We start from the raw sequence: 22,584 nt of genomic DNA on the forward strand, positions 1-22,584 counted from the left end.
CACTTTCATGAAGTTTGGTGGAAATTGGATGAGAAATGTTCAAGTTAGAGAGCGGACAACATTGTGGAGCCGCCCGCCCGCCGCCCGCACGCCATGGGTGTTCCCATAATACGGCCATCGTAAGATGGGCGTATAAAAACTATCAATGACGTTTAAAGCAGTTCAAAGGCGTTGCCTGTTATTGCACTTAATATAATTATGAATCTGTACACAGCCTTTCCATATATTTACTACATAAATAGCTCCATTTTTATTATTACAGCCTTGAAATTTTCATTGGATCTTCTAAACAAAATGTCATCGTTGTCGTCCTCATTATGGTCATCATAATAATGAATTTCCTGAATCAGCCTACTACTTCATAAAGATATTGTCCAAAACAGTGTGATGATATTGACTGTATTGGATTCAGGAGTTTCTCAAAGATACCCAACTCATTTGACCACTTACAGACTACCGGGTAGGATAGTTCAATTCTGTTAAATGGTTCCACTCTGTAAGGCCATAACAAACTGTTTCTATGTTAACCACCTTCTATGGATAGGTTTTGGGCTTCCTAATAAAAATTTTTTTTATATGATCAACAATTTTGCAAAAAGAAATAAATATTGTTTTATTTACAATTCCAACTACAGAACACAAGTGAAAACAACATGATTCATACTTTGTAATGGTAGTCTTGTCAGAAAATGATGCAGTCTGTGTAATTCTCATATTAAACACACTTAAATTCAAGTTTTATTTGAACTCATATTGTATCAAAATCTATCAGACAAATGAGAAGGGGTTGTCTATATTCTACATACATGTAGGATGTTCCCATTTGGTATTCTAGTTATTTCGGAGGTTTGTTGTTGTTTTTTTCAGTATTGCTAGATGGGTTTTCATACTGAACATAAAAAACAATTTTGTATGGCCTAAGTCATATTCCCCCATAGGTTTTTGAGATATATATATATATATATATATAAATTTAAACAGTCGAGAAAAAGGTACTATAATAACAAAACAAGAGGCCCAAAAGGGCCTATGCTCTACTGGCATGGCTCTTGTGGTCATTTTCAATCCAGAGCATGTACGTTTGAGTAATAGGCAACAAATAAATAGTTCACTTTTAGTGTTTGGGTTAGCTGAAAATGCTGCACGTTAAACATCTGAGGACAGGAAGTGTTGTAAGCAGATTAGTCGCATGAACTATTTTAATATGTGCCAAGTAAAGGTAATCTGAGGGTAAAAAATATTTGCTTTCAAAACTGTACCCATCGTCAAAATTTAATTTCTGTAGCTTTAAAAATAAAAAGTCGCTCAAAGCTAAAAGTCAAGGACATCCGAGGACAACATTAATGCTTGTTTGCAAAACTATTCACATGGTCAAAATTACATTACTGTAGCTTTAAAAATTAATACGTAAGTCAAAAGGGGTGGGGCCAGCCTTTGCCCAAGGGGCATTATTTCAAATGTTTTCAATTGCATCATATGATGCTCCACAACAAATATCAAAGGTATGGGTGAAACAAGAAGATTTTGAAAACATTTCTTAAATAAGTCTCTAAGAAATAGTGACACCCAGGGCAGTGCAAGTTTTGACCCAAGGGGCATAATTTGAACAACCATGGTAGTGGACCACTAAATAAAGCCTTGTTCCAAATAGCAAGGATTTGCATAGTGGTTTCAGACAAAAAGGTTTTTAACATTTCCCAATTCAAGGGGGGGGAGGGAGTCCCTTACAAAGAAAAGAGAACTCTTCCCTGGGCCTTCGTCAACGTCGCAGAGGTTGTTTGCATTTGCCGCACTGGTCCCTTGCGGGACAATCTTCATGGGTGGGGTGGGGAGGGGGGGGCAGTAATGACCCCAGGGGCATAATTTGAACAAACCTTCACAAGCAATTGTGTAAACTTGGCTAAAAATAGACTTCGCTCATGTAGACTTGGCTAAAAATAGACTTAGACTTAAATTAAAATAGCATTTTTTATACTTTCAAGACCCATAATCCAGGCATGCATGGGCAGATCTGGCTGGTTTTCGAAAGGAACCGAGCTCTAATGAATATCTTAATACTGTACAAGTTTCATTGAGATACAATAAAAACTCAGAAGACTGTATCGTGTTCACAAGCTAGTGTTTACATAATAGCATTTTTTTATACTCTCAAGGGCCATAATCTAGGCATGCATGGGCTGATCTGGCTGGTTTTCGAAAGGAACCGAGCTCTAATGGATATCTAAATACTGTACAAGTTTCATCGAGATACAATCAAAACTCAGAAGACTGTATCGTGTTCACAAGCTAGTGTTTACATAATAGCATTTTTTTATACTCTCAAGGGCCATAATCTAGGCATGCATGGGCTGATCTGGCTGGTTTTCGAAAGGAACCGAGCTCTAATGGATATCTAAATATTGTACAAGTTTCATCAAGATACAATCAAAAATCAGAAGACTGTATCAAGTTCACAACCAATTGTTTACACAATAGCATTTTTTTATACTATCAAGGGCCATAATCTAGGCATGCATGGGCGGATCTGGCTGGTTTTCGAAAGGAACCAAGCTCTAATGGATTTCTAGATACTGTACAAGTTTCATCGAGATACAATTAAAACTAAAGACTGTATCGTGTTCACAAGCAATTGTTTACAGACGCATGAACGCACAACCGCACGGATGCACATACTACGTACACATTACCATCGCATAAGCTCTTCTGGCCTTTGGCCAGTAGAGCTAAAAAAATCCTTTCTATTTACAATATTCACAGGATTTAAATATTGCATTCAGTTTGGTAAGAACTTGAGAATGAGGTCTAGTCCAATCAAAAATGAGATTACTAGTATGGTTTTTACCTTTAATTGAGGTCAATGAAATGAGAAATAACAAAATTGGCGCACAAAATTACAATGTTAAAGGGAGAATAAGCTTATGGATCATGCATGTTAAAATAACCTATTTCAGCTATCTTGAGTACACAATTGGCGCACAAAATTACAATATTAAAGGAAGAATAAGCTTATGGATCATGCATGTTAAAATAACCTATTTCAGCCATCTTGAGTACACAAGTACAATCCATGTACGTATAAATATATATATATATGCAAGAGAAACAACTCAACAGAATTGCAGACGATTTCAGAAGATGACAATAGGCTGGATATCACAGTATTGCTAGGATTTGAAACATTAATGATTATATCACGCCTCCAACTCCAATAAAACAGCGCCACTGGTCACACAGTGACCCTATATTGGGTCTCTTATCTTTATATCGTACCAAAAATGCTTCTATTTTCTGATTCAGATGAATACATGAAACATTTCTGAGATAGTGTTGGTGTCTTTATTGATGTAAACAGGTTGTCAACATGACATATACATTACAGGATTAGTAGGTGACCCAAATAGAATATATGGGGTACACATACCATATAAGGGTCCGAGCTTGGCTCTCAGCCAATATGGTTTCCTTTGCCCAATATATCCCATATTGAGTCACAAACTTACCCTATTACTTATTCTATATAATTATGATTGGGACACATGTGAATATTCATGCATTGCTTTCCCTTGAGCATGAAACAAATATGGCTTATTGCACAGCCCTTGAATATACACATATATAAATACATATATTACAATAATAACTTGCTTTGGAATCTAAATAATATAATAGTGTATTAAGTTTCTTCTGGATATTAAGCATTTAGGTGTGCTTGTTAAAATTTATTGGTTTTTGTTTAATTGTCGCTATGGAATGTTTTGTACACATGAATAAATGCATCAGAGTTCCCCATGTATATGGCTGGGTTCCACGACAGCCTTGTTTGCATTGACCATCAAGTGGTAGTAAAAGTTCACAGCCTGCTCGTAGTTTTTAATAGAGATGCGCTCATTGTCGCCATGGAAACGCTTCACGTCAGGCGGATACATCACGGTTGGACTAAACCGGTACACATTGTGCGTCATACGCAGGTAGTGCTTGGTGTCTGTGTTTCCTATCATTGTGCCTGTAAACAAAATGGGAAGTGTTTTGGGGACGAAAAAACAAGAGCTGTCGTAAGGCAGCGTGCTCGACTACGCCACCTTGACTTAGAAGTGAATTCTTATAACTTGTTTTCCCTTTGTGAAAATCTGGTTAAGAATATAAAAATGTGCTTGTCAAAAGAAATCAAAGTCAATCAAGGGGCATAATTGGTATTTAGAGTTTAAATGGAGTTATGTAGCCTTATTGTTAGATGGTCATCATTAATTGTGCAAAGTATTACCGTAAGTCATTTAAATGAAGGGTACAGATTTTTTTTATTAAAATCCAAACTTGCCCTAAAACTTTAACATTCCTAAGTCAATCAGGGGCTATAATTTGTATGAAGGATAATATGGGGTTATCTAACCTCACTATGTGATGGCCCTGAACAACTGTGTGAAGTATTAAGGGAATTGAATGAAGGGTATTGGACTTATAGTGAAAATCCCAACTTGCCCTAAAACTTTAACTGGACGCCGATGGCGGGCGAGTAGTATAGCCCTCCTGATTCTCGATACCAGGTATTTGTAATTGTCTGATCCTAAATTGGAGTACCAATTGAAGACTGTATTCTGCAGGAATGCATGCAGTCCAGCAATGTTTATTTTATCAATAATAAGCAACAAATCATTATTATCATTTAAAACTGCAGTGCTCCAGGATATGACAAAGATAATTTCCTCCATATCTATATAACAAGAGCACTGTGACAAATGGCAATTCTTGTCATTTTCTTAAAATTGTCAAGGGGCATTTCTAAGTTATTTCAGCCAGAGCTGTAGTCCTTGTCACTATTAAAACAAGTGATAAGTATCATGTTTTATACAGCTATGGCCACTCGGAAAGAAAAAAATCAGTTAAAAGGTAATATACAATACCATTTATTGTTTGTTAAAAACAACCCCAGAAAAGCTGAATATGCTAAATTCCAATCACCAGCCTACACTCTCTGTCTCACCTGGAGCTACATATGTGTTGTTCCAGATCTGTCTTATGCTGTTCTTCACTGTCTGGTAGCCAAAATCCTCCTCTCCACTCAGTGCTATTGGATGGGGATCCATGGAGGCAATCACTTTGATCTGCACTCGCTCATCATTGATTATACCTCTGTCATAGTCAACAACCTGGAGTGTTGGGTCACAGAGGAGTGATAGTGTAAGAAATAAGTCAACTTTGCTTAATTGTTCACAACATCTTAAACAAGAGGCCCAAAAAGGCTTATTCTCTACTAGCACGGCTTGATTGGTCATTTTCTATCCACACTCCACAGCATGAACATATTGGTAATAGGCAGCATACCGATAGTTCACTTGGAGTATTTCGTGTTGTTTTAATAATATTCAGTCATTACAGTCTTGTAACATATAACATGCAATGCATGTATGAAGGCTCTATTGATTACAGAAATGTTGCCAATATCAAGGGCCATAATCCAGTCATGCCTGGGTGGATGTGACTGTTTTTAAAAACGAACCGAAATCTCATCAATATTTAACTACTGTCTATGTTTGGTGAAGATCTGATAAGAAATGGAGGCTTGATTGTGTTCATAAGCTCAATTACAGCAATTTCAAAAATTACAAGGGCCATACTCCAGTCAGGCATGGGCAGATCTGGCTAGTTCAACGACATAGAGCTGAACTCTCATGAATATCTAGCTATTGTTTAAGTTTTATTAAGATACAATCAAAACTAAAGACTTTATTCCATTCACAAGCAATTATTAACAGACAGGTGAAATACACAATGCCTTTGGCCAGCTTGTTTCTTCCAGAGAATGTTCTTTTTAAACCAGGAAATGGCTATGTTTCTTCCAGGGAATGTCCTTATTTCAACCATGAAAATGGTCTAGCTTTTACCAGGGAATGACCTTGTTTCTACATGGGAGTTTTAGAGAGTTTGGACCTACCTCTTGGATGGACTGTGCTGGATGGATCCTGTGGTTCACATAGGCCGTTGCCTCGGGGGCATTCACATTTATCTGGAAATTTGTTTTGGAAATGTTATCACCAATTTCTTCATGAAGTTGCAAACATTTATGACAGCGTACTTAAAGGGCAAATAAATTCACACAAACGAGAGTACCACAAGCAGATGCAAAGCTTGTCTGTACGTTACAGGTTGAGTAGTGGTTAAGATTTAAGAAATATTACACACCACTGAGGGTCATTTGACATTATAAGGACCGGCCAGTCAGCCATCAAAGGTGTATATAGACTGAGGCATTAGCGGTCCATCTAATAGTTACACCCAACCTTCACTTCAAGTTTGAGGACTGTTCGTGCAGGCATTGTCCAGTTATCACTCAGACAAGTTTGAGGACAATAGGTCTATGCATTGCCTAGTTATCATTCCAACAAGCTCTTTGCATTCAAGGTCAGTGATCTAGACCTTTGAGCCAATGACCTCAAAACTAAAAGCCTTTATAGGGGTCATCTTCTGGTCACACCCAACCTCCCAGGTCATGTTTGAGGACCATAGTGCCAGGTATTACTTCACTATCACTTAAGCAAGCTTTGGTCTATAGACATACTGACCGACCGACATGTGTCAAGCAATATACATGATATTCTTCGAAAAGGGTATTTATAAGTAAGCATTAATAATTTAAACGGAAACAGATGTGAAACTATTTATCAATGATAACCTAAACGTTTGCTTGATAAACTCATAGAAAAAGTAGAAAAAGTGTGATTTGATAATCTAGAGTTAAACTTTTTTTCTCAATATCATCTATATACTAATTTGTTAAGTCACCTTAATTCCAGCATTGAACATGGTAACAGCAGTCACTGTACGGATGATTGCGTTGGTGGCTGGTTTTCTAGACATCACCCTGTCGACACAGGTCATGTATCGTCAAATTTTTTTTTTTTAAATCTCTAGTTTTAAATCTTTGACATTTTCATAATCTTTTATTTGCTCTAAGAAGAAAAGTATGGCGGCAGGTTTCAATTTTTTAAGTAAACATGTATAATTTTTAGTAATCATTTCTGAAATCTGATATACCTATATTTTTTTGCTTTGTTCCTTTGTTAAAGTAAGGTGTTTTGCTTATGTATCATCAAATGGGGCCAAAAGAAGTCAGCATAATTCAAACACATTAAATGGTGTATTTAGAAATTTCATATTTAGAAAAAAGAATCATCTAGGGTGTAATTTATAACACCGGGGTTTTAATTAGACATCATCAAAAACAAACACTCAATTACCATAATAAAAAATCAATATAGCTCAAATGTCAGAATAATAATTCTGCTTTTAGCTGGATCTTTCTATAAAAAAAACCCATTAAAAGCAACATTCTTTGAACAGAATAATGCATCTTGACGTTTAAGAAACTCACCAAGAAATAACGGGCTTAAATAACCACAGATTACACATGACAACTTTGTATGGAAACTGCATCTGCAAATATGATGAAAGAGATATTATATGACAAAATTAAAGGAATTTAATGCTGTTGTACAAGCCTTTCTTTAAAGATGTACTCTTACTCCCAAATATGATTTACCACTATAAATACTTGTTTTACTTTACTGAAAAGGATGCATAAATATATAAAATATTGGTTCTTATGAAGGATACAGGTCTTGTCTAATTCCAAAGAAAGGTGCAGTAAACACAGTATTTCTACCTTATGAGATGATAGTTGATCTTTTAGCACTCACCAATCATTTAATACTTGCGTGTTTTCAGTCATTAAATACAAGGTTACAATCTTGTTTTCAGTAATTAATATTTTCCACAAATGCATTATTATTAATAAATAGTTTAAGGTTTATCACTTAAAAATTATGTTAGTTAATTGACTTAAATATGAGTGTCATTTTAATACAATGGAATGCACATATCCAAGCACATGGTTTAGAGAAAGGAGAGGACCTGGTATGTGTTTCTGGCTTTAATCAACAACATTTGGGGACAACTTGTATAAAATCATATACTTTCAAAGTTTCCTAGAGCGGAAATCTTATCTAAAATTGTGTTAATATAACATGGATACTGCAATGTTAATGCTACGCAATAAAATCCACTTGAGATATAAATTACTTATAGAATAACTATGTGAACGAATCCTTGCCTTGTCCATTCTTCATAGATTCCAGTGGCCTATGAATAACCGCAGATGGACAAACTGCAGTGCTGATAACAACCGGTAGTAGTGGACTGATTAATGTTATTTTAAATGTGTGAGTGTGGCTAAATGATATCATTATTCAGATAAATGCATGTCACATTATTTTCTAACTATTTACCACTGAGTCATGGGCAATAACTCAGATTCAAGACTAATTCGGCTTTGGAGGCATGTTTTTCTGGATTTATATGATATATTAACATATAACAAGGCTATTTGCACCGCTGTTGTTTTTAGTATATTTTGTTTTTCTCGCAACCTGACATTGAATCTGACCAAAATTGCACACAACCACTGGTCAAGAGTGGGAATATAGAAAATACAAGTTGTTTGATTGGTAACCTAAATATTCTTGGATATTTGAACATATCATAAAAGGATATTCATATTTTTCATATTGTGTGTAGTGTACTGGTAAGATCAATGTCAAGGTTATTTTGGCTAAAAATAGGAAGGAAAATGAGTCCTTGATTTATAACATCGATGAAATAGCAAGCCTCAAGTATTTTCGATAAAGTGATACATACATATTGTGCTGATGTCATAGCTTTGTTTTACTGCTTTTGAAGAGAAAACACATGTTATAAAATTAATATATTATCAGATTTTGGTCCATTGTTTTTTTTTAAATATTAACCTTGTTGCACATAATGATAATGCTTGGTAGAGAGTGCTATAAAGTTTCAATCTGTGCAACTTGTTTAACACTTTCAATTAACATTTATATCTTATCCTCCATTTAGCATTGTCATAATATGAACCCGAAACTTAATGATGGGTTACTGGCACAAATTGCAAATGGTTCGAGTTCTTGGATCAATTCAGTTCTTGTTGCTAAAAGTACATGAAATGTATAAGGTCAATAAATCCAATAAGAATTGACATGCCTACATTGCTAAATGTAAAAAGCCCAGACACAAGCATGTGTACTATGACCTTTAAATGTCATATGTGACCTTGACATTGAGGTATGGACCCGGGTCAAGGTCACTTGATATAGTCTCAATAAGGACAACATTTGTACCAAGTAATATGGCAATCCATTAATGCATAAGTAAGTTAGAGCGCGGACACAATCATGTGTACTCTGACCTTTAATTGTCTCATGTGGCCTTGCCTTTGAGGTATGGACCCAGGTCAAGGTCACTTGACATAGTCTCAATGAGGACAACATTTGTACCATGTAATATGGTACTCCTTCAATGCATAAGTAAGTTATAGCGCGGACAGGAGCATGTGTACTCTGACCTTTAAATGCCTCGTGTGACCTTGACCTTTGAGGTATGGACCCAGGTCAAGGTCACTACACATTTGTTCCAAGTAATATGGCAATCCATCAATGCATAAGGAAGTTATAGCGCGGACACGAGCATGTGTACTCTGACCTTTAAATGTCTCGTGTGACCTTGACCTTTGAGGTATGGACCCGGGTCAAGGTCACTGCACATCATCTCAATGAGGACAACATTTGTACCAAGTAATATGGTAATCCATCAATGCATAAGTAAGTTATAGTGCGGATACAAGCATGTGTACTCTGACCTTTAAATGTCTCGTGTGACCTTGACCTTTGAGGTATGGACCTGGGTCAAGGTCACTGCACATCGTCACAATGAGGACAACATTTGTGCCAAGTAATATGGTAATCCATCCATGCTTAAGTAAGTTATAGCCTGGACACGAAATGTTACAGCCAAACGGACGTAAGGACGGATTGACAGACCTACGAAGTGCATTCATGTAATCCCCTCCCCAATTCGTGGCGGGGGATTAACAAGATTCAAGTGTCTGTGTCCAATATTTTAAAGATCGCAAAAAAATACTTGCAGTTCACTTTTCAAGGGCTGTAACTCTTGCTATATTGTGTAAAGTGTCTTGCACAACCCAGCTGTTCAACTCCCTTTTTCATTAATATATATGTATACATTGTATACCTTTCCGTTTCCTGAGTGTTTGTTGGGATCAAATTCTTAAATGATACTTACAACGATTTTGAAGAGGCTGAATGATAACTGTACCTCCAACCATGTGCTTAGGCAGAGTTTTCACATTACCAAGCACTAATTATCCTTCACATAGTGAACAAAATAACCTGTACATAATATTCAAAATTAAACACCTCTCTCTTATTTCAACTACATGTCATGTATGTTTAAAGCAATAATAGGACAGGTACATACATAAGGCGCCAAATGTTCAAATGTCTCCCTCTCTGGGCCGTAGCCGAGCATGCTGGGTAGGGGGTTTCTCTCAAGCCTGAAATAGGACACTATTGAGCATCAGGTGACAAGGAACAAAAAACGACTTTCGTATTTGATTGTTCTTGAGTAAATTGAAATTTAATTACAGAGGTACAGAAAAAGATACTGCCTTCATAAAATTTCATGTTATTAGATTTACAGGTATAAATATTCAGACATAAACTTTACAAAATATCTTATTCTATTCAGTCATATATTTATTGATATATTTATATATAAACATCTAGAAAAATCATTCATAATTACATCTTAGAATTTTAATATAACATTTTATTATCAGGGCTACAACTGTCAAAGGAAAATGACATAAATTGTCCCCCAAATTGGTCAGGTCAGAAATACATGTATTCTTAGAAATGGTTAACTGTAATTTCCAGTGAGTCGCAACATGCATGTAATTCTTTTAGACACTCGAGCACATTAAACCAAAAAATATTTCCCAAATATGCCATTAATAAATTGTGATTGGTAACCTTAGTCAAAATAGTCAAAAACTAGGGAACAGTTTTATGGCGAAGGTGGGAACAGGCACACTCTCAGCAAAATGGAAAATGACACAACTTAAAATGAAATATGCTCAAATGTTTATGTTGTGAATCAGGGATAAGCATGAATATGGCCCTAGAATCTGTAAAATTGCTCAGAAAAACACACCCTGTGCATTTTTTAGAGCATGCACTTCAACGAGGACAAATATGTTATAATGACTTCTACATTTGCATCAACACAATGCTAAAAAACTACTATTTTATCTTGAGTTGTAAAGATTTATCAAGTTCATGTTTGGTATGATTTGTTTTGGGTGCCGTTGAATCGATGTATGGAATCAATACAGTAAAACTGTGATTGTTCGAGGATGCCAGGGCCTGTCCTATAACCTTGAGTAATCCCTTGTTTCGAACAACCAAAGTTTCCATTTTAGTCTGTTATGAAATGTCTTACAATGTGTAACATAGTATTGTAAAGCCCCAAATTGTTTAAAAGTATTTTAAACAATTTATGATTTTATTAAATGTTAATTTAGGCTTTACATAATTAATAAGAATTGTTTTTATGATGTATAAAGCAAAGTTTACTTTTACCAAAAGATTTTTAAACAAGCAACATTGGAACATGACAATGAACATTATGGCATAAGTCAGATTTATGTTTCGCAAAATCAAGGATGGATGATTGGTGCATTTTATCAGTCTCAAGGAACTGTTGAATCATTATGGTGTGACAGCGTGCAGAGTGTCTGACCATCTCTAGTTTTTCTTTATATGCGTGTGACAATGACATAGTAATGCACCGATCTAGCTATTTCTCACAATTAAATTCTCATCATAAATTCTCACAATTATCTTCTCAAATGCCATTATCAAGTTATAGCAGTTATGCATAAACAGTGATAATCGGTTCTTCACACCTCAAATTTCCTTTTATCTGTCAATCTTAACACCTGGCCATTGGAACAAGCTTTCAGTAAAATGTGTTTAATGCGTGGAATTATGACCTCTAGGTAATCATAAGGTTTTGGGCTTGATTTCTGTATTTTTGACCAACAATTGTGCTCAAACTTTGTCGGTATATGTTATATAAAAATAGAAGGATCTATGGTTGGGACTATGCTTCGACCTCGACAAATCGTCAGTTCACAAACGATCGCCTGCTCAAATGATCGCAGTTTTATTGAAATGGTCAATAATGGGTGCACAGGGATGTATCTATCACCTACTTTGAGACTGCAGCAGCTAGGATGCCGATGGGTGACTCAGGAGGGGGCATGGAGGAATGACCAGCCTCACCCAGCACCTTCAACTCAAGAAACACCTGGCCCTTCTCTGATGTACCCACCCTGTAATGGGGGAAATAACCCTGTATACAGGCTGGTAAACATGAGTAAGGAACCTTGGTTTGCCTTTACCTGGACACAGACAAGTCCTTGGTTAACACGGCTAGTATTACCAGTGGGGTGGGTTGACATTGGTAGGACTCATTTCTTCAGGTCTGTTGTCATAATGAAAGCAGGCTCCCAGTCACTCCACCATGTGTTTGAGATAGATATGTGTGCTAGTAGAAATGTGCAAAGGCTGCATACATGGGTGCTTGACTGTTACAATAAAAGATTTACAAAGTGATCTATCAACTGTATGGTTATCTCTGAAAGCAAAGGCACTAAGCAAGTTAATGGAATATTCTAGCCCTAATAAATTAGGAGATACATATCAGGTAAGTATGCATGTTTCATCAATTATCATCCCTGTAAAGTATATTCAAATAAATTTCATTTAATATTATTTTTGGTAAATGACTGTTCCTACCATCTACACAATTTTATTAATGAATACTAATTTTAAATTAAACTCTGAATTCATTCTGAAAGAAAAAATCATTCTCCCACCTCAGATAAGTAGATCCAATAATTTAACCATGCTAGAAATTCTTATCTTGCCCATATGGGCGAAGATAAAATGCCCGTATGTAACTCCTTTTACATTGTAATTACCTCCCTTGTTGAAGAGTGTCGTCTGTAGCATCATGGAAACCTTGTCTTGTGGCAATATTTAGAACGCTAATTAATTATTTCTCACTTCAAATGTCACCATAAAACAGTTTTCAAGCACCTTTCAAGAAATAATGATTCACTTTCCTTAGAACTATTGAAAGACCGATTTGACTATTAACATAATCTGAATCATTGCGCGCATATCCATGACAACCACGAATTATCGCATATCCATACGCAATTATTTTCACTAAGCACAAAATAGTTTCAGCAACAAAAAACACTTTTACTTAATTTTGTTTAGCTGAGGTGGGAGAAATGGCATTTACCATAGCCGCTCGTGTAAGATAGGTTCATCCCGACCCTCGCGCAGGGTGTTTGCGGAAACTCAGTAAACCTCGTTTCTGCAAAACACCCTACACACGGGTCAGAATGAACCTATCTTACACTCTCGGCCATGGAAGATACTTATATTCTTTGCAATATACACATGGAATGAAAATTTGACTCCACATTCTACAACCCCCTCTCCCATATGTTGTTTCCCTCCTGACCTAGCGACCGCAGCTGCCAGTATACCGATGGTTGACTCCGGGGGCGGCATTGAGGAGTGGCCAGGGCTGCCCACCACGCGCAGCTCAAGGTCCATGTAACCCTTCTCGGACACACCCACCCTGCTAGTGGACTCACAGTACAATTAAATATGAAAATATAGTATATCCAACCTAAAATTTGGTTAAGGATATTGTATCTCTCACAGACCAAATATCATGATATGTCATACTGTTGTCTGCCATGCTACTAGATAATATTCCAAATGTTTTAAATGTAATTTCTTCCATTTGAAAATCTATTGCAACCTTAAACTACACAATATCAAATAAACTGGCAGGTCTCATCCCTAGGAAGTGTTTCGTGATACAAAAATGTTTCTCCATTTCCTGATAAAATGTTTTTTGGGGGTAGATTTTTATAAAACAGACTAATTCAAAAACAAGAGCCGTCGTAAGACGGCGCGCTCGACTATGCCGCTTTGACTTAGAATACAATAACGATGTAATAATACCAAGTTTGGTCTCTTTATGTCAAACTTAACTAAAATTATTCGATACATAAGGTGACTTTGATGCTGCCCTCCCACCAGCCCGCCAAAACAATGACGCAAGTCATTCAAATAACTTCATTTCCCATTATGAAAATGTGGTTAAGAATATACAAATATGCCTTTCAAAGGAAAAAAAAAAAAATTCAAGGGCCATAATTTGTATTTAGGCTTAAAACGGAGTTATGTTTCTTGTTGTAAGATGGTCGTTAATAATTAAAGAATTTTATTAAGTGCATTTAATGAACGGTATAGAAGTTTTTTTTATTAAAATCCCAACTTGCCTTTAACTTTTACTTGCCTAAAACTTTATTTAACCTAGGTCAATCAGGGGCCATAACTTGTATTAAGGATATGGAGTTATGTAACCTCATTGGGTGATGGTCCTGAACAATTGTGTGAAGTATTAAGTCAATTGAATGAAGGGTAAAGAAGTTATTAAACAATATCCCAACCTACGTTAAAACTTTAACCTAAGTTCCATAGTCAATCAGGGGCCATAATTTGTATAAAAGATAATAAGGAGTTATCTAACCTCATTATGTGATGGCTCTAAACATCTGTGTGAAGTATTAAGTCAATTGAATGAATGGTATTGGAGTTTTAAGTGAAAATCCCAACTTGCCCTAAAACTTTAACCTGCCCTAAAACTTTAACCTAAGTCAATCAGGGGCCATAACTTGTATTTAGGATAATATGGAGTTATGTAACCTCATTGTGTAATTGTCCTAAGCAACTAGTGAAGTATTAAGTCAATTGAACAAAGGATATACAAGTTATTAATAAATATTCCAACTTGCCCTAAAACTTTAACCTAAGTTCCATAGTCAATCAGGGGCCATAATCTGTGTAAAGAATAATATGAAATATCTAACCTCATCATGTGATGGCCCTGAACAACTGCGTGAAGTATTAAGTCAATTGAATGTAGGGAATTGGATTTATAAGTGAAAATCCCAACTTTCCCTAAAACTTTAACCAGAAGCCGATACCGATGCTGGGGTGAGTAGTATAGCCCACCTATTTTTTGAATAGCCAAGCTAAAAAGTGGCATAATCTGTGGAAGATGGCCTTCAAACCCCTAAATTATGCAGTAAATTACGTACAGTGCAGTTTGGCTGGTCATGCCTGGGATGATCTGATTGGTGACTGTGAGGCCCTCATCCACAATGAACTCAAACTTGCGCACCCCTCGCTTCCACAGCACCTCACTGATCGCCTTGGCACCATCCAGACCTGTCACCTGGTACACATCAGTTGGATTAAGGTATAAAGGAATAGCTGTCCTCATAAGGTATAACCTCTTACACACACAATTAAAGGTATAGGTGTGACTGTACCTGCTTTCATCCCAGGTGTCTCATGTGCAGAACCAACTTCTTAGGGACTCTCCGGTATACTGAACAACACATTAGCTAATAGCAGTGTTCACAATTACGCTTGAATAAATTAGTTAATTTAATTCCATTAGTCAATTTATTTGTTTACACCATCTAATCAAGCTAGATATGCCTTATTCACTGGCAGAACCATATAATACAAATTCAAGAGCATTGGCTGGGCACCAGATAGGTAGAACATTCCTTTTAAGTCTTCACATTCTCTCTGCAGTTCTTAGTTACCTCTTCATCATGTCCGAAGGCAACATAGAATCCTCTTTCCGGTGCTCTTCCTAGAGAAACATAGTAGTTCAGTGCTTCCAGTATTCCCTGCAAGGATGTAAACATTGGCTGTAATTTAAACATTTAAAATCATAAAAACATTCATAGTTAACTTTATCAATAATACAGATTTTTACTTTATATTGCCTTCAGTTACTCACCATAACTCCATGCTTAAAATCAATTGTTCCCCTTGCATACACAAAGTCTCCAATGATATCTGCACTGAATGGGTCGGCCTCCCATTTCTCAGGCTCTGCAGGCACCACATCAAGGTGAGCCATCAGCAGGTAGGGGGTGAGGGTCGGGTCCTCGCCTTTCACAGTGTATAACAAGCTAAGGTTAGCAACAACCTCATACTGCACCAGGGGTGACTCGTGTACAGTTGGATACGCTGAAGTCAAATAGTAATATCCAATTAAGTTAAAACATGAACATTTTTGTATGTACAATAAAAAAATAGAGAATTCTTCTGCTAGTAATTGTTAAATATTTAAAAACATTACTGTAAATGTCCTGTTAAAACCGTCAAGCATGTGACTTTTTGAGAACCCTACGTGGTGAGTAATTATTTTTTCCCATTCAGCAGAAATTTCCGGCAAGAATGAGGAATGCTTGTTTATCTTTTCAGGTAGAAAAGTTGCAAAGTTCAAGACAAAACTGGGACTCTGTGATGCAAACCACTTGATAATCAGCACCAAACCATGGAGAACCACAGTTACTTGGTATTTGGACTGCATTTTTTGGCCAGTCGAGTGATTGGTCCCTAGGGTGATCTCTTGGACTGAGAATCATAAAAAAATGTGTTTAAGTACTCTATGATACACATAATAAACAAATAATCAACTTTTGGTCTTTTATTATTATACATTAAATATTTTGAAATTTCATACATTCTTTATCATTCACAAGTTATGAAGGTTAGCAGATTTCGGGCTGAGACATGTGTGGAAACGAGCTCAGATCTACAGGAATTTTTCGATAAAACTACTGTATACGTCGCATGCATGTTCAGAAAGAAGTTATCTCCAAGGTGCAATCGCTCAACAAGCACAAACTAGTAGCGTTTTCCCAATTTTCTTTGACAACTCTGCCAAGAACACTGTTTTTTTACCGACTCACAAATCCTCGCCAGTAATTTTGACCACGCTTTTCAACTTCAAGCGCGAACGGGAACCGGGGTAATGTTTACCTCATGACTGGTACCCGTCCGCGCGTAGAGACAAAAAGCGCATGCCGGGTTCAGATCTTGTGCATACTAAAAGTAAAAGTAAACGACAAAAAGTTTACTTGTTTATTATGGGTATCATTGAGTACTAAAACACATTTTTTTATGATTCTCAGTCCAAGAGATCACCCTAGGGACCAATCGCTCGACTGGCCAAAAAATGCAGTCCAAATACCAAGTAACTGTGTGGAGAACCACACGGAAAGAACATTTGATTGCTCACTAGTCTAAAATAATAGACGTGTTATACGGGATTCTTCCAATCCCTAACGTTTAAACGGGAATGTGCAAAAAACGGGGGTGTTTTAAAAATATTGAAATTGTTTTAAGTGAAGTATTTTATGGTTGAAATTGATCATAAAGAGTTATATTCATATTTTACCATGTAAGTGAAATGATATTTTGCACTAAACAAGCATTTAATGCATTAAAACAAGTTGTTTACCTTTCCAATAAAACAAAAGTTGACTGACACAGACGATTTAAAACTGTGCCCTGAAACCTTGCAGGTGCCCTTCATGTATATATTGTTATGTTTTGACAGAATGAAATGAAAAAAATCCGTCAAACTCATAATTATAAGTTGGATATTTATTTTTTGTGTACGGAACTAATATAAAATAACATTATCTGGTAATATTTCTTGTTTTTATAATATTTTATAGACGCTATATGCTTTAACCCGGAATCCTGATCGGAACAACTATCCACTTTTGACACTAAACAATTTGTATGTGAAGGATTTGCCATATGGCAGATTTCACAAAAAAGGCAATTATTTGGCCCATTTGCTTTCATTTATTGTTATTGCATGTCAACGTCATATATACAGCAATTGCCTTTCCCAACCCAATAAGAACCCCTAATAGAAGTGATTTGTATTAAAATAATGAAAATATTGTGTTAAATAAGGTAAAAAAATGTAAAATTATGCCGATATTTAGGACAAAAAAGACAGAAAATCTTCCCGGTACCAATATACCACTTTTTTGAGGATGCTTTTCAGTAACATCTGGAAAGTATTTTATTCTTGTCTGTTGAATAATGTTTGCAAGAAATGTTAATTAAAACAATAATATATCTAAAATGATTGCATTTCGTTCGTAATATACTTAAATTTTCGGTAATTGCGCATGGTGATAACGTTACGGTAATCTGTCCTCGAATTGTTGTGTAACATTAGCAGACATGATCCACTGCTAACTGTTTTAAGCCTAAACACACCTTTATTAAATCGCTGAAAACAAAGACTACGTGTCGGATAAAAACAGTATTGCATGCAACAAGAAATTGGTCATTCCCGATCATAAAGTTTTTTAGGTCTAAAAATGTGTTAATGTTACGCAAAATCGATTCTGTCCCATTTTAGCATGACGATAGCACCTTTTCTATTCGTGAATAATTTACACCGACTGAGGGTCAACATCCGGTCAGCGATTACTTTTATATTGGACTGGTTCACAGTTGACATTGAAATGATAAAAATAGTGGTGAATACCGTTGATAAAAACTTAATCCAAGTTTGGCTCATTCTGTCCTTCGATGTAACGTTAACATTATGTCACGCTAGCATTAAGACAAGCGCTTAATAAAGCAAGAAAATCGTTGAAATTTGATGACTTTCCCAGAGTCAATTATTCGAACATAACAATGTCGTCTGTAAACTATCGTTTGTAAGTATTCATTCATTAGGTACGTAGTTTATATTGAATTCATACCGCTATTGTGTTTGATATCGTTATTTATTGGACAGAATTAAGAATGCAAACGTTATAAAATGGACAGAAATATAGATGATAACGTGACAAATGGACATAACTGCAAATGTTACATTGGACAGAAACCTTTTTTTTTTATAAAACACATATTTATGTTTTGTTTTTTGTGATCCATTGTATGCTTTTGATACAAGCTTAACTGTTTAATACTTAATCTGAATTTGATTAAGTAAACTGAATGATTATGTTATAATTGGGACAGAAATATGTTTGCTAATGTGACAAAAGGACTTTTCCCCTAATGTTACATAGGACAGAAGCAGTTTGACATCACCAAGAGAGAATGCTTGAGATGAAAGTCAATATTTGTATGCTCATTTTGTGATTCATTGTGTTTCTTATTTGACGAATCTTATTTTTGACACAAACTTGTGTTATATATTGTATCTTTACCTTATTTTAGTCACCTGAATGCTAGTGTTACATTTTGGACAGAACAATGTGTGCTATTGGACAATAGGACGTCTCCCCTGGTGTTACTTTTGGATTCCTGTTTGAACCCCCCCCCCAGAGTATATAAAAGTTTAAGAACATTGTTTCTGTGCTTCTAAAACTGTTCAATCTACTGTTTTTATTCAATTTCAAACTGTCCCAGATTAAATTAACTGAATGCCAGTGATAACGATAAATTAGTTAAGGGCCTAGTTTAGGTCCATTTTCATAATAAAACATTGAAAACTGCACAGCAGGTCTTATCAGATTGGAGATCTGATCAATCTCTTATGACACTGTGTATATGTACACAACCTCTGTAAATGGATCTTAATCTAATGCACCAGTCAATTGTAACCACGCCCCCCCAGGTCCGGGGAATAGCGGGGACTTTGACTTTCGGTCCAGCAAACCCCGGGTAAAATCCCCGCCCTGCGGGGACGAACTGATGGTAAAACCCCGGCCAAATGCCCCCCGCACCCCAGAGACTCTATATAAGTCAATATCTCCGCTATCTTGGCACTAAGACAAAACCACCGCACTCACACGGCCATGCGGGGCCACCTGGAAAGTAAAAACACGGCCCTTTTCCCCGGCTATCCCCAGTATACCCCCGGACCTGGGGGGGGGGGGGGGGCCGTGGTTACAATTGATTGGTGCATAATTGCCTAATTGTCTTATCAGATCTCCAATCTGAGTATCCTGCTGCGCAGTATGGGATATTTTAAGATAGAAATGGACTCTTAATGGCCCTGAGCCGATAAACCTACCGGTAAACACAGGAAATTGGCCCCTACTGTCAAACCAGTGTGATTAGAAGGAGATGCACAGCAGGGGATTATCATGCCAAATATTCCTTAAATTAGGCCTTAAAAGGGGGAGGGTCACTTTTAAAAGGCTTAAACTAGGCCTTTAAGACACACAACAGTCTGATCTTTAGTTCTATTGTTGTTTTTTTGTATTGGAAGTTATTCTATCCAGATTGGTATATTTTTTTACGAGATTGTTTAATCAAACTGCTGCGGGAACAGTGTTTCCAGGATTCGTCATTCAGTCTGACACCATATAAACTTAGGTCAGCAGTGTATTTATAAATCAGCATGAACAAAACTAGTAGGAACTATATGAGAAGCAATAGAATTATATTGTAACAACAGGTTATTAAAATCTCAAATGAGTAAAACATTATAACAACATTTAAACTAAATGAAGAGTCAAAGAAACTATTTTCAACTGTAGAAGCTCATAAAATGTGTACGTCTGTCACAGTGCAACTTCGTCAAATCTTGTATGATTATTATGATTTTTTTGTGATTATCAATTGACTGTGTTTATCAATCATTTATATAGTTTGTTTTATACTGTATCAAGCTCAAACAGTCTGTGGAAGGTCTGTATTTTATTTTGTTGTGAAACATTCTGTCCAACTGCTAATGTGACATACTGCTAATGTTACTCATTCTGTCTTGTGGTAACACTAGCACATACTCGCAATTAGCAATTTATAATATATATGTTTAATTTCAAAGGTAATGATAATTGCACCATACTAGAGACATTTATACTTCCACAACAAAACATTTATTTGAGAAAAACGAAACAATCTTTATTTTATGTCTGTACAATCTGTTTTATAGATAAATGAACCATTTAGTGCAAGACAAAATACTTCTTTGGATCAAAATATTAAAAAAAAAAGTTTTTACCGGCAATATTGTAACACTAGCACAAATGGTATGGTGATACAAAATTCTTTTTTTATAAAAATGCATGAATAAATCATTGCAAATGTTCTAAAATATGATAGATAAGAAATTGCTGTAAAAGATTATGTTGAAATCACAAATCTGCAATAAATTTTAAAAATCAATATTCGCCGGGAACTTTTTGGTCACCAAAACGTGAAATCTGCCATATCAAAAATCTAAAAAAAATCTGTCAACGTAAAATTATTTGGACTAGATTGCTCACCTGCAATTATATAATCTACCAGCTGTAGTAATTCTGCTGAATTATAATCGTGAGGTTCTCTTGCAACCGTCTTTATCCTTAATGCTTCTCTAAATCTTTTTAATGCATCTGAATGAATCCCCACTTCAATAAAATCTGCATCAGATGAGGTGCACTCAGATACATCAATATTCCTTACATTTAAGGTAAAGGTTCGTATAAGAACAATAGCAACTAAGCTTAAAAACACAAAAGAGATTGTAAATAAAAACTTTTTAGCGAATGACATTTTTTAATTAACGTTAAAAACTTCGAGAAAATAAAAGCCAAAAAGGACTACATTTTCGCTTGTGTTAAAATAGAATTACGCCCCTTTGCCTTTTCCGCCAAAACCGGAAACTTGTTTGCGCATGTCTGAAACAGGTGAATTCCTGACAACGATAAACAAGCATTGAGAACATAATGTTTACGTTTTGAAAATGACATTCTGTTGTCTTTTACACAATGAATTACAGGTAAATTGTTCTGTCAGTTCAAGACTAATGGTATATACAAAATGTCACATTAATCGTTTCAAAATTATTCATAAGAAACTCCTTCAGTCCTTGTATTCGTAATTTTGAATGTTCTCCACCCACTATCACTATCATCACTATATTTGTAAGCATTTATGATTTAATTAAATTATCGTTACTTTACAAAAGAAATATTGAATATTTGTAATTATCTGTGTGACACTTAAATGCAGTACATAGGAACTAAAATAAGTTTGAAATACTGTATCCTGGTCTAGATCAGCGATTCGGTTAGGGACCAGATTAGAACATATCATTTTTCAACTTGTTTGGAACGAGTTGTATTAACAAAGACACCCATTTGTCAACAGTGACAGTCCCAGAATGGTCAGCTGAAAAAATTCTAGGGAAACTCTGAAAAAGGCATTCATTTATTTATGAAGTGTTTTTACATAATGGTATTTCTTAATTAATGTGAAGTAAGGTGAAACATTTAAGAAGTATCATCTGTATGATTTAAGATACGCAATCCATGTGGATTTAAAGCTACAGTAAAACTGTGATCATTTAAACATTAGGTCATTTGAGAAGTGGCAGTCAGTGGAGGTCGAAGCTTAGTCCACACCTTTAAACCTTATATTTTCATATAAAATATATACTAAATTGGATTAAAACCTTAGGAGGTCAAGCATTTGAGCACCATTGCCAGTCCCAAATCATGCACAAAACTTAATAAATACCTTGAGATCATAATTTCACACATATTCCCGGACAGCATGTTCCAAATTAAACAAACAATTGCCAGGTGTTAAAATTTTCACAATTACAGATGAAAGAAAATGTGATGAAGTGTGAAAAACCGATTATCAACATTTACACATGAACGCTATTACTTGTTAAGGATATTCTATGTATTGCATTGTGATGAACACTATTACTTGTTAAGGATATTCTATGTATTGCATTGTGGAAATTGCTCATACCTTCAAAGGCTGTCATATAATAGAT

At 35.7% G+C, this 22,584-nt stretch overlaps 2 protein-coding genes across 11 annotated transcripts in view; one reads left to right on the forward strand and one right to left on the reverse strand.

Moving 5' to 3' along the window:
* Window positions 1-482: 482 nt before the first annotated feature.
* LOC128217816 (N-fatty-acyl-amino acid synthase/hydrolase PM20D1.2-like) lies at window positions 483-21,414 on the reverse strand. Of its 3 annotated transcripts, none has more exons than XM_052925214.1 (11): window positions 21,083-21,414; window positions 15,835-16,067; window positions 15,635-15,721; window positions 15,119-15,255; window positions 12,140-12,259; window positions 10,342-10,417; window positions 7,367-7,428; window positions 6,778-6,856; window positions 5,930-6,001; window positions 4,979-5,144; window positions 483-4,003 (listed from the first exon to the last, which is right to left on the reverse strand). In XM_052925214.1, the coding sequence occupies exons 1-11, from the start codon at window positions 21,348-21,350 to the stop codon at window positions 3,777-3,779; spliced, it is 1,527 nt and encodes a 508-aa protein (XP_052781174.1). In that variant the 5' UTR covers window positions 21,351-21,414; the 3' UTR covers window positions 483-3,776. The 3 variants fall into 3 exon arrangements, with proteins under 3 accessions (XP_052781174.1, XP_052781175.1, XP_052781176.1); XM_052925215.1 differs by lacking the exon at window positions 12,140-12,259 and adding an exon at window positions 13,465-13,584; XM_052925216.1 differs by lacking the exon at window positions 12,140-12,259.
* A 40-nt stretch (window positions 21,415-21,454) lies between these two features.
* Window positions 21,455-22,584, forward strand: part of LOC128217241 (trichohyalin-like) — a 35,826-nt gene continuing 34,696 nt past the window's right edge. For 7 of the 8 annotated variants that reach the window (XM_052924242.1, XM_052924237.1, XM_052924238.1 and 4 more), the window contains exon 1: window positions 21,455-21,576. In XM_052924242.1, the coding sequence (XP_052780202.1) occupies window positions 21,566-21,576 (11 nt within the window). In that variant the 5' untranslated portion in view covers window positions 21,455-21,565. The remainder of the gene's footprint in view (window positions 21,577-22,584) is intronic. The other variant, XM_052924241.1, reaches the window with a different exon arrangement.

The sequence above is a fragment of the Mya arenaria genome, chromosome 14, assembly GCF_026914265.1.
Source record: "Mya arenaria isolate MELC-2E11 chromosome 14, ASM2691426v1".
NCBI lineage: Eukaryota > Metazoa > Mollusca > Bivalvia > Myida > Myidae > Mya > Mya arenaria.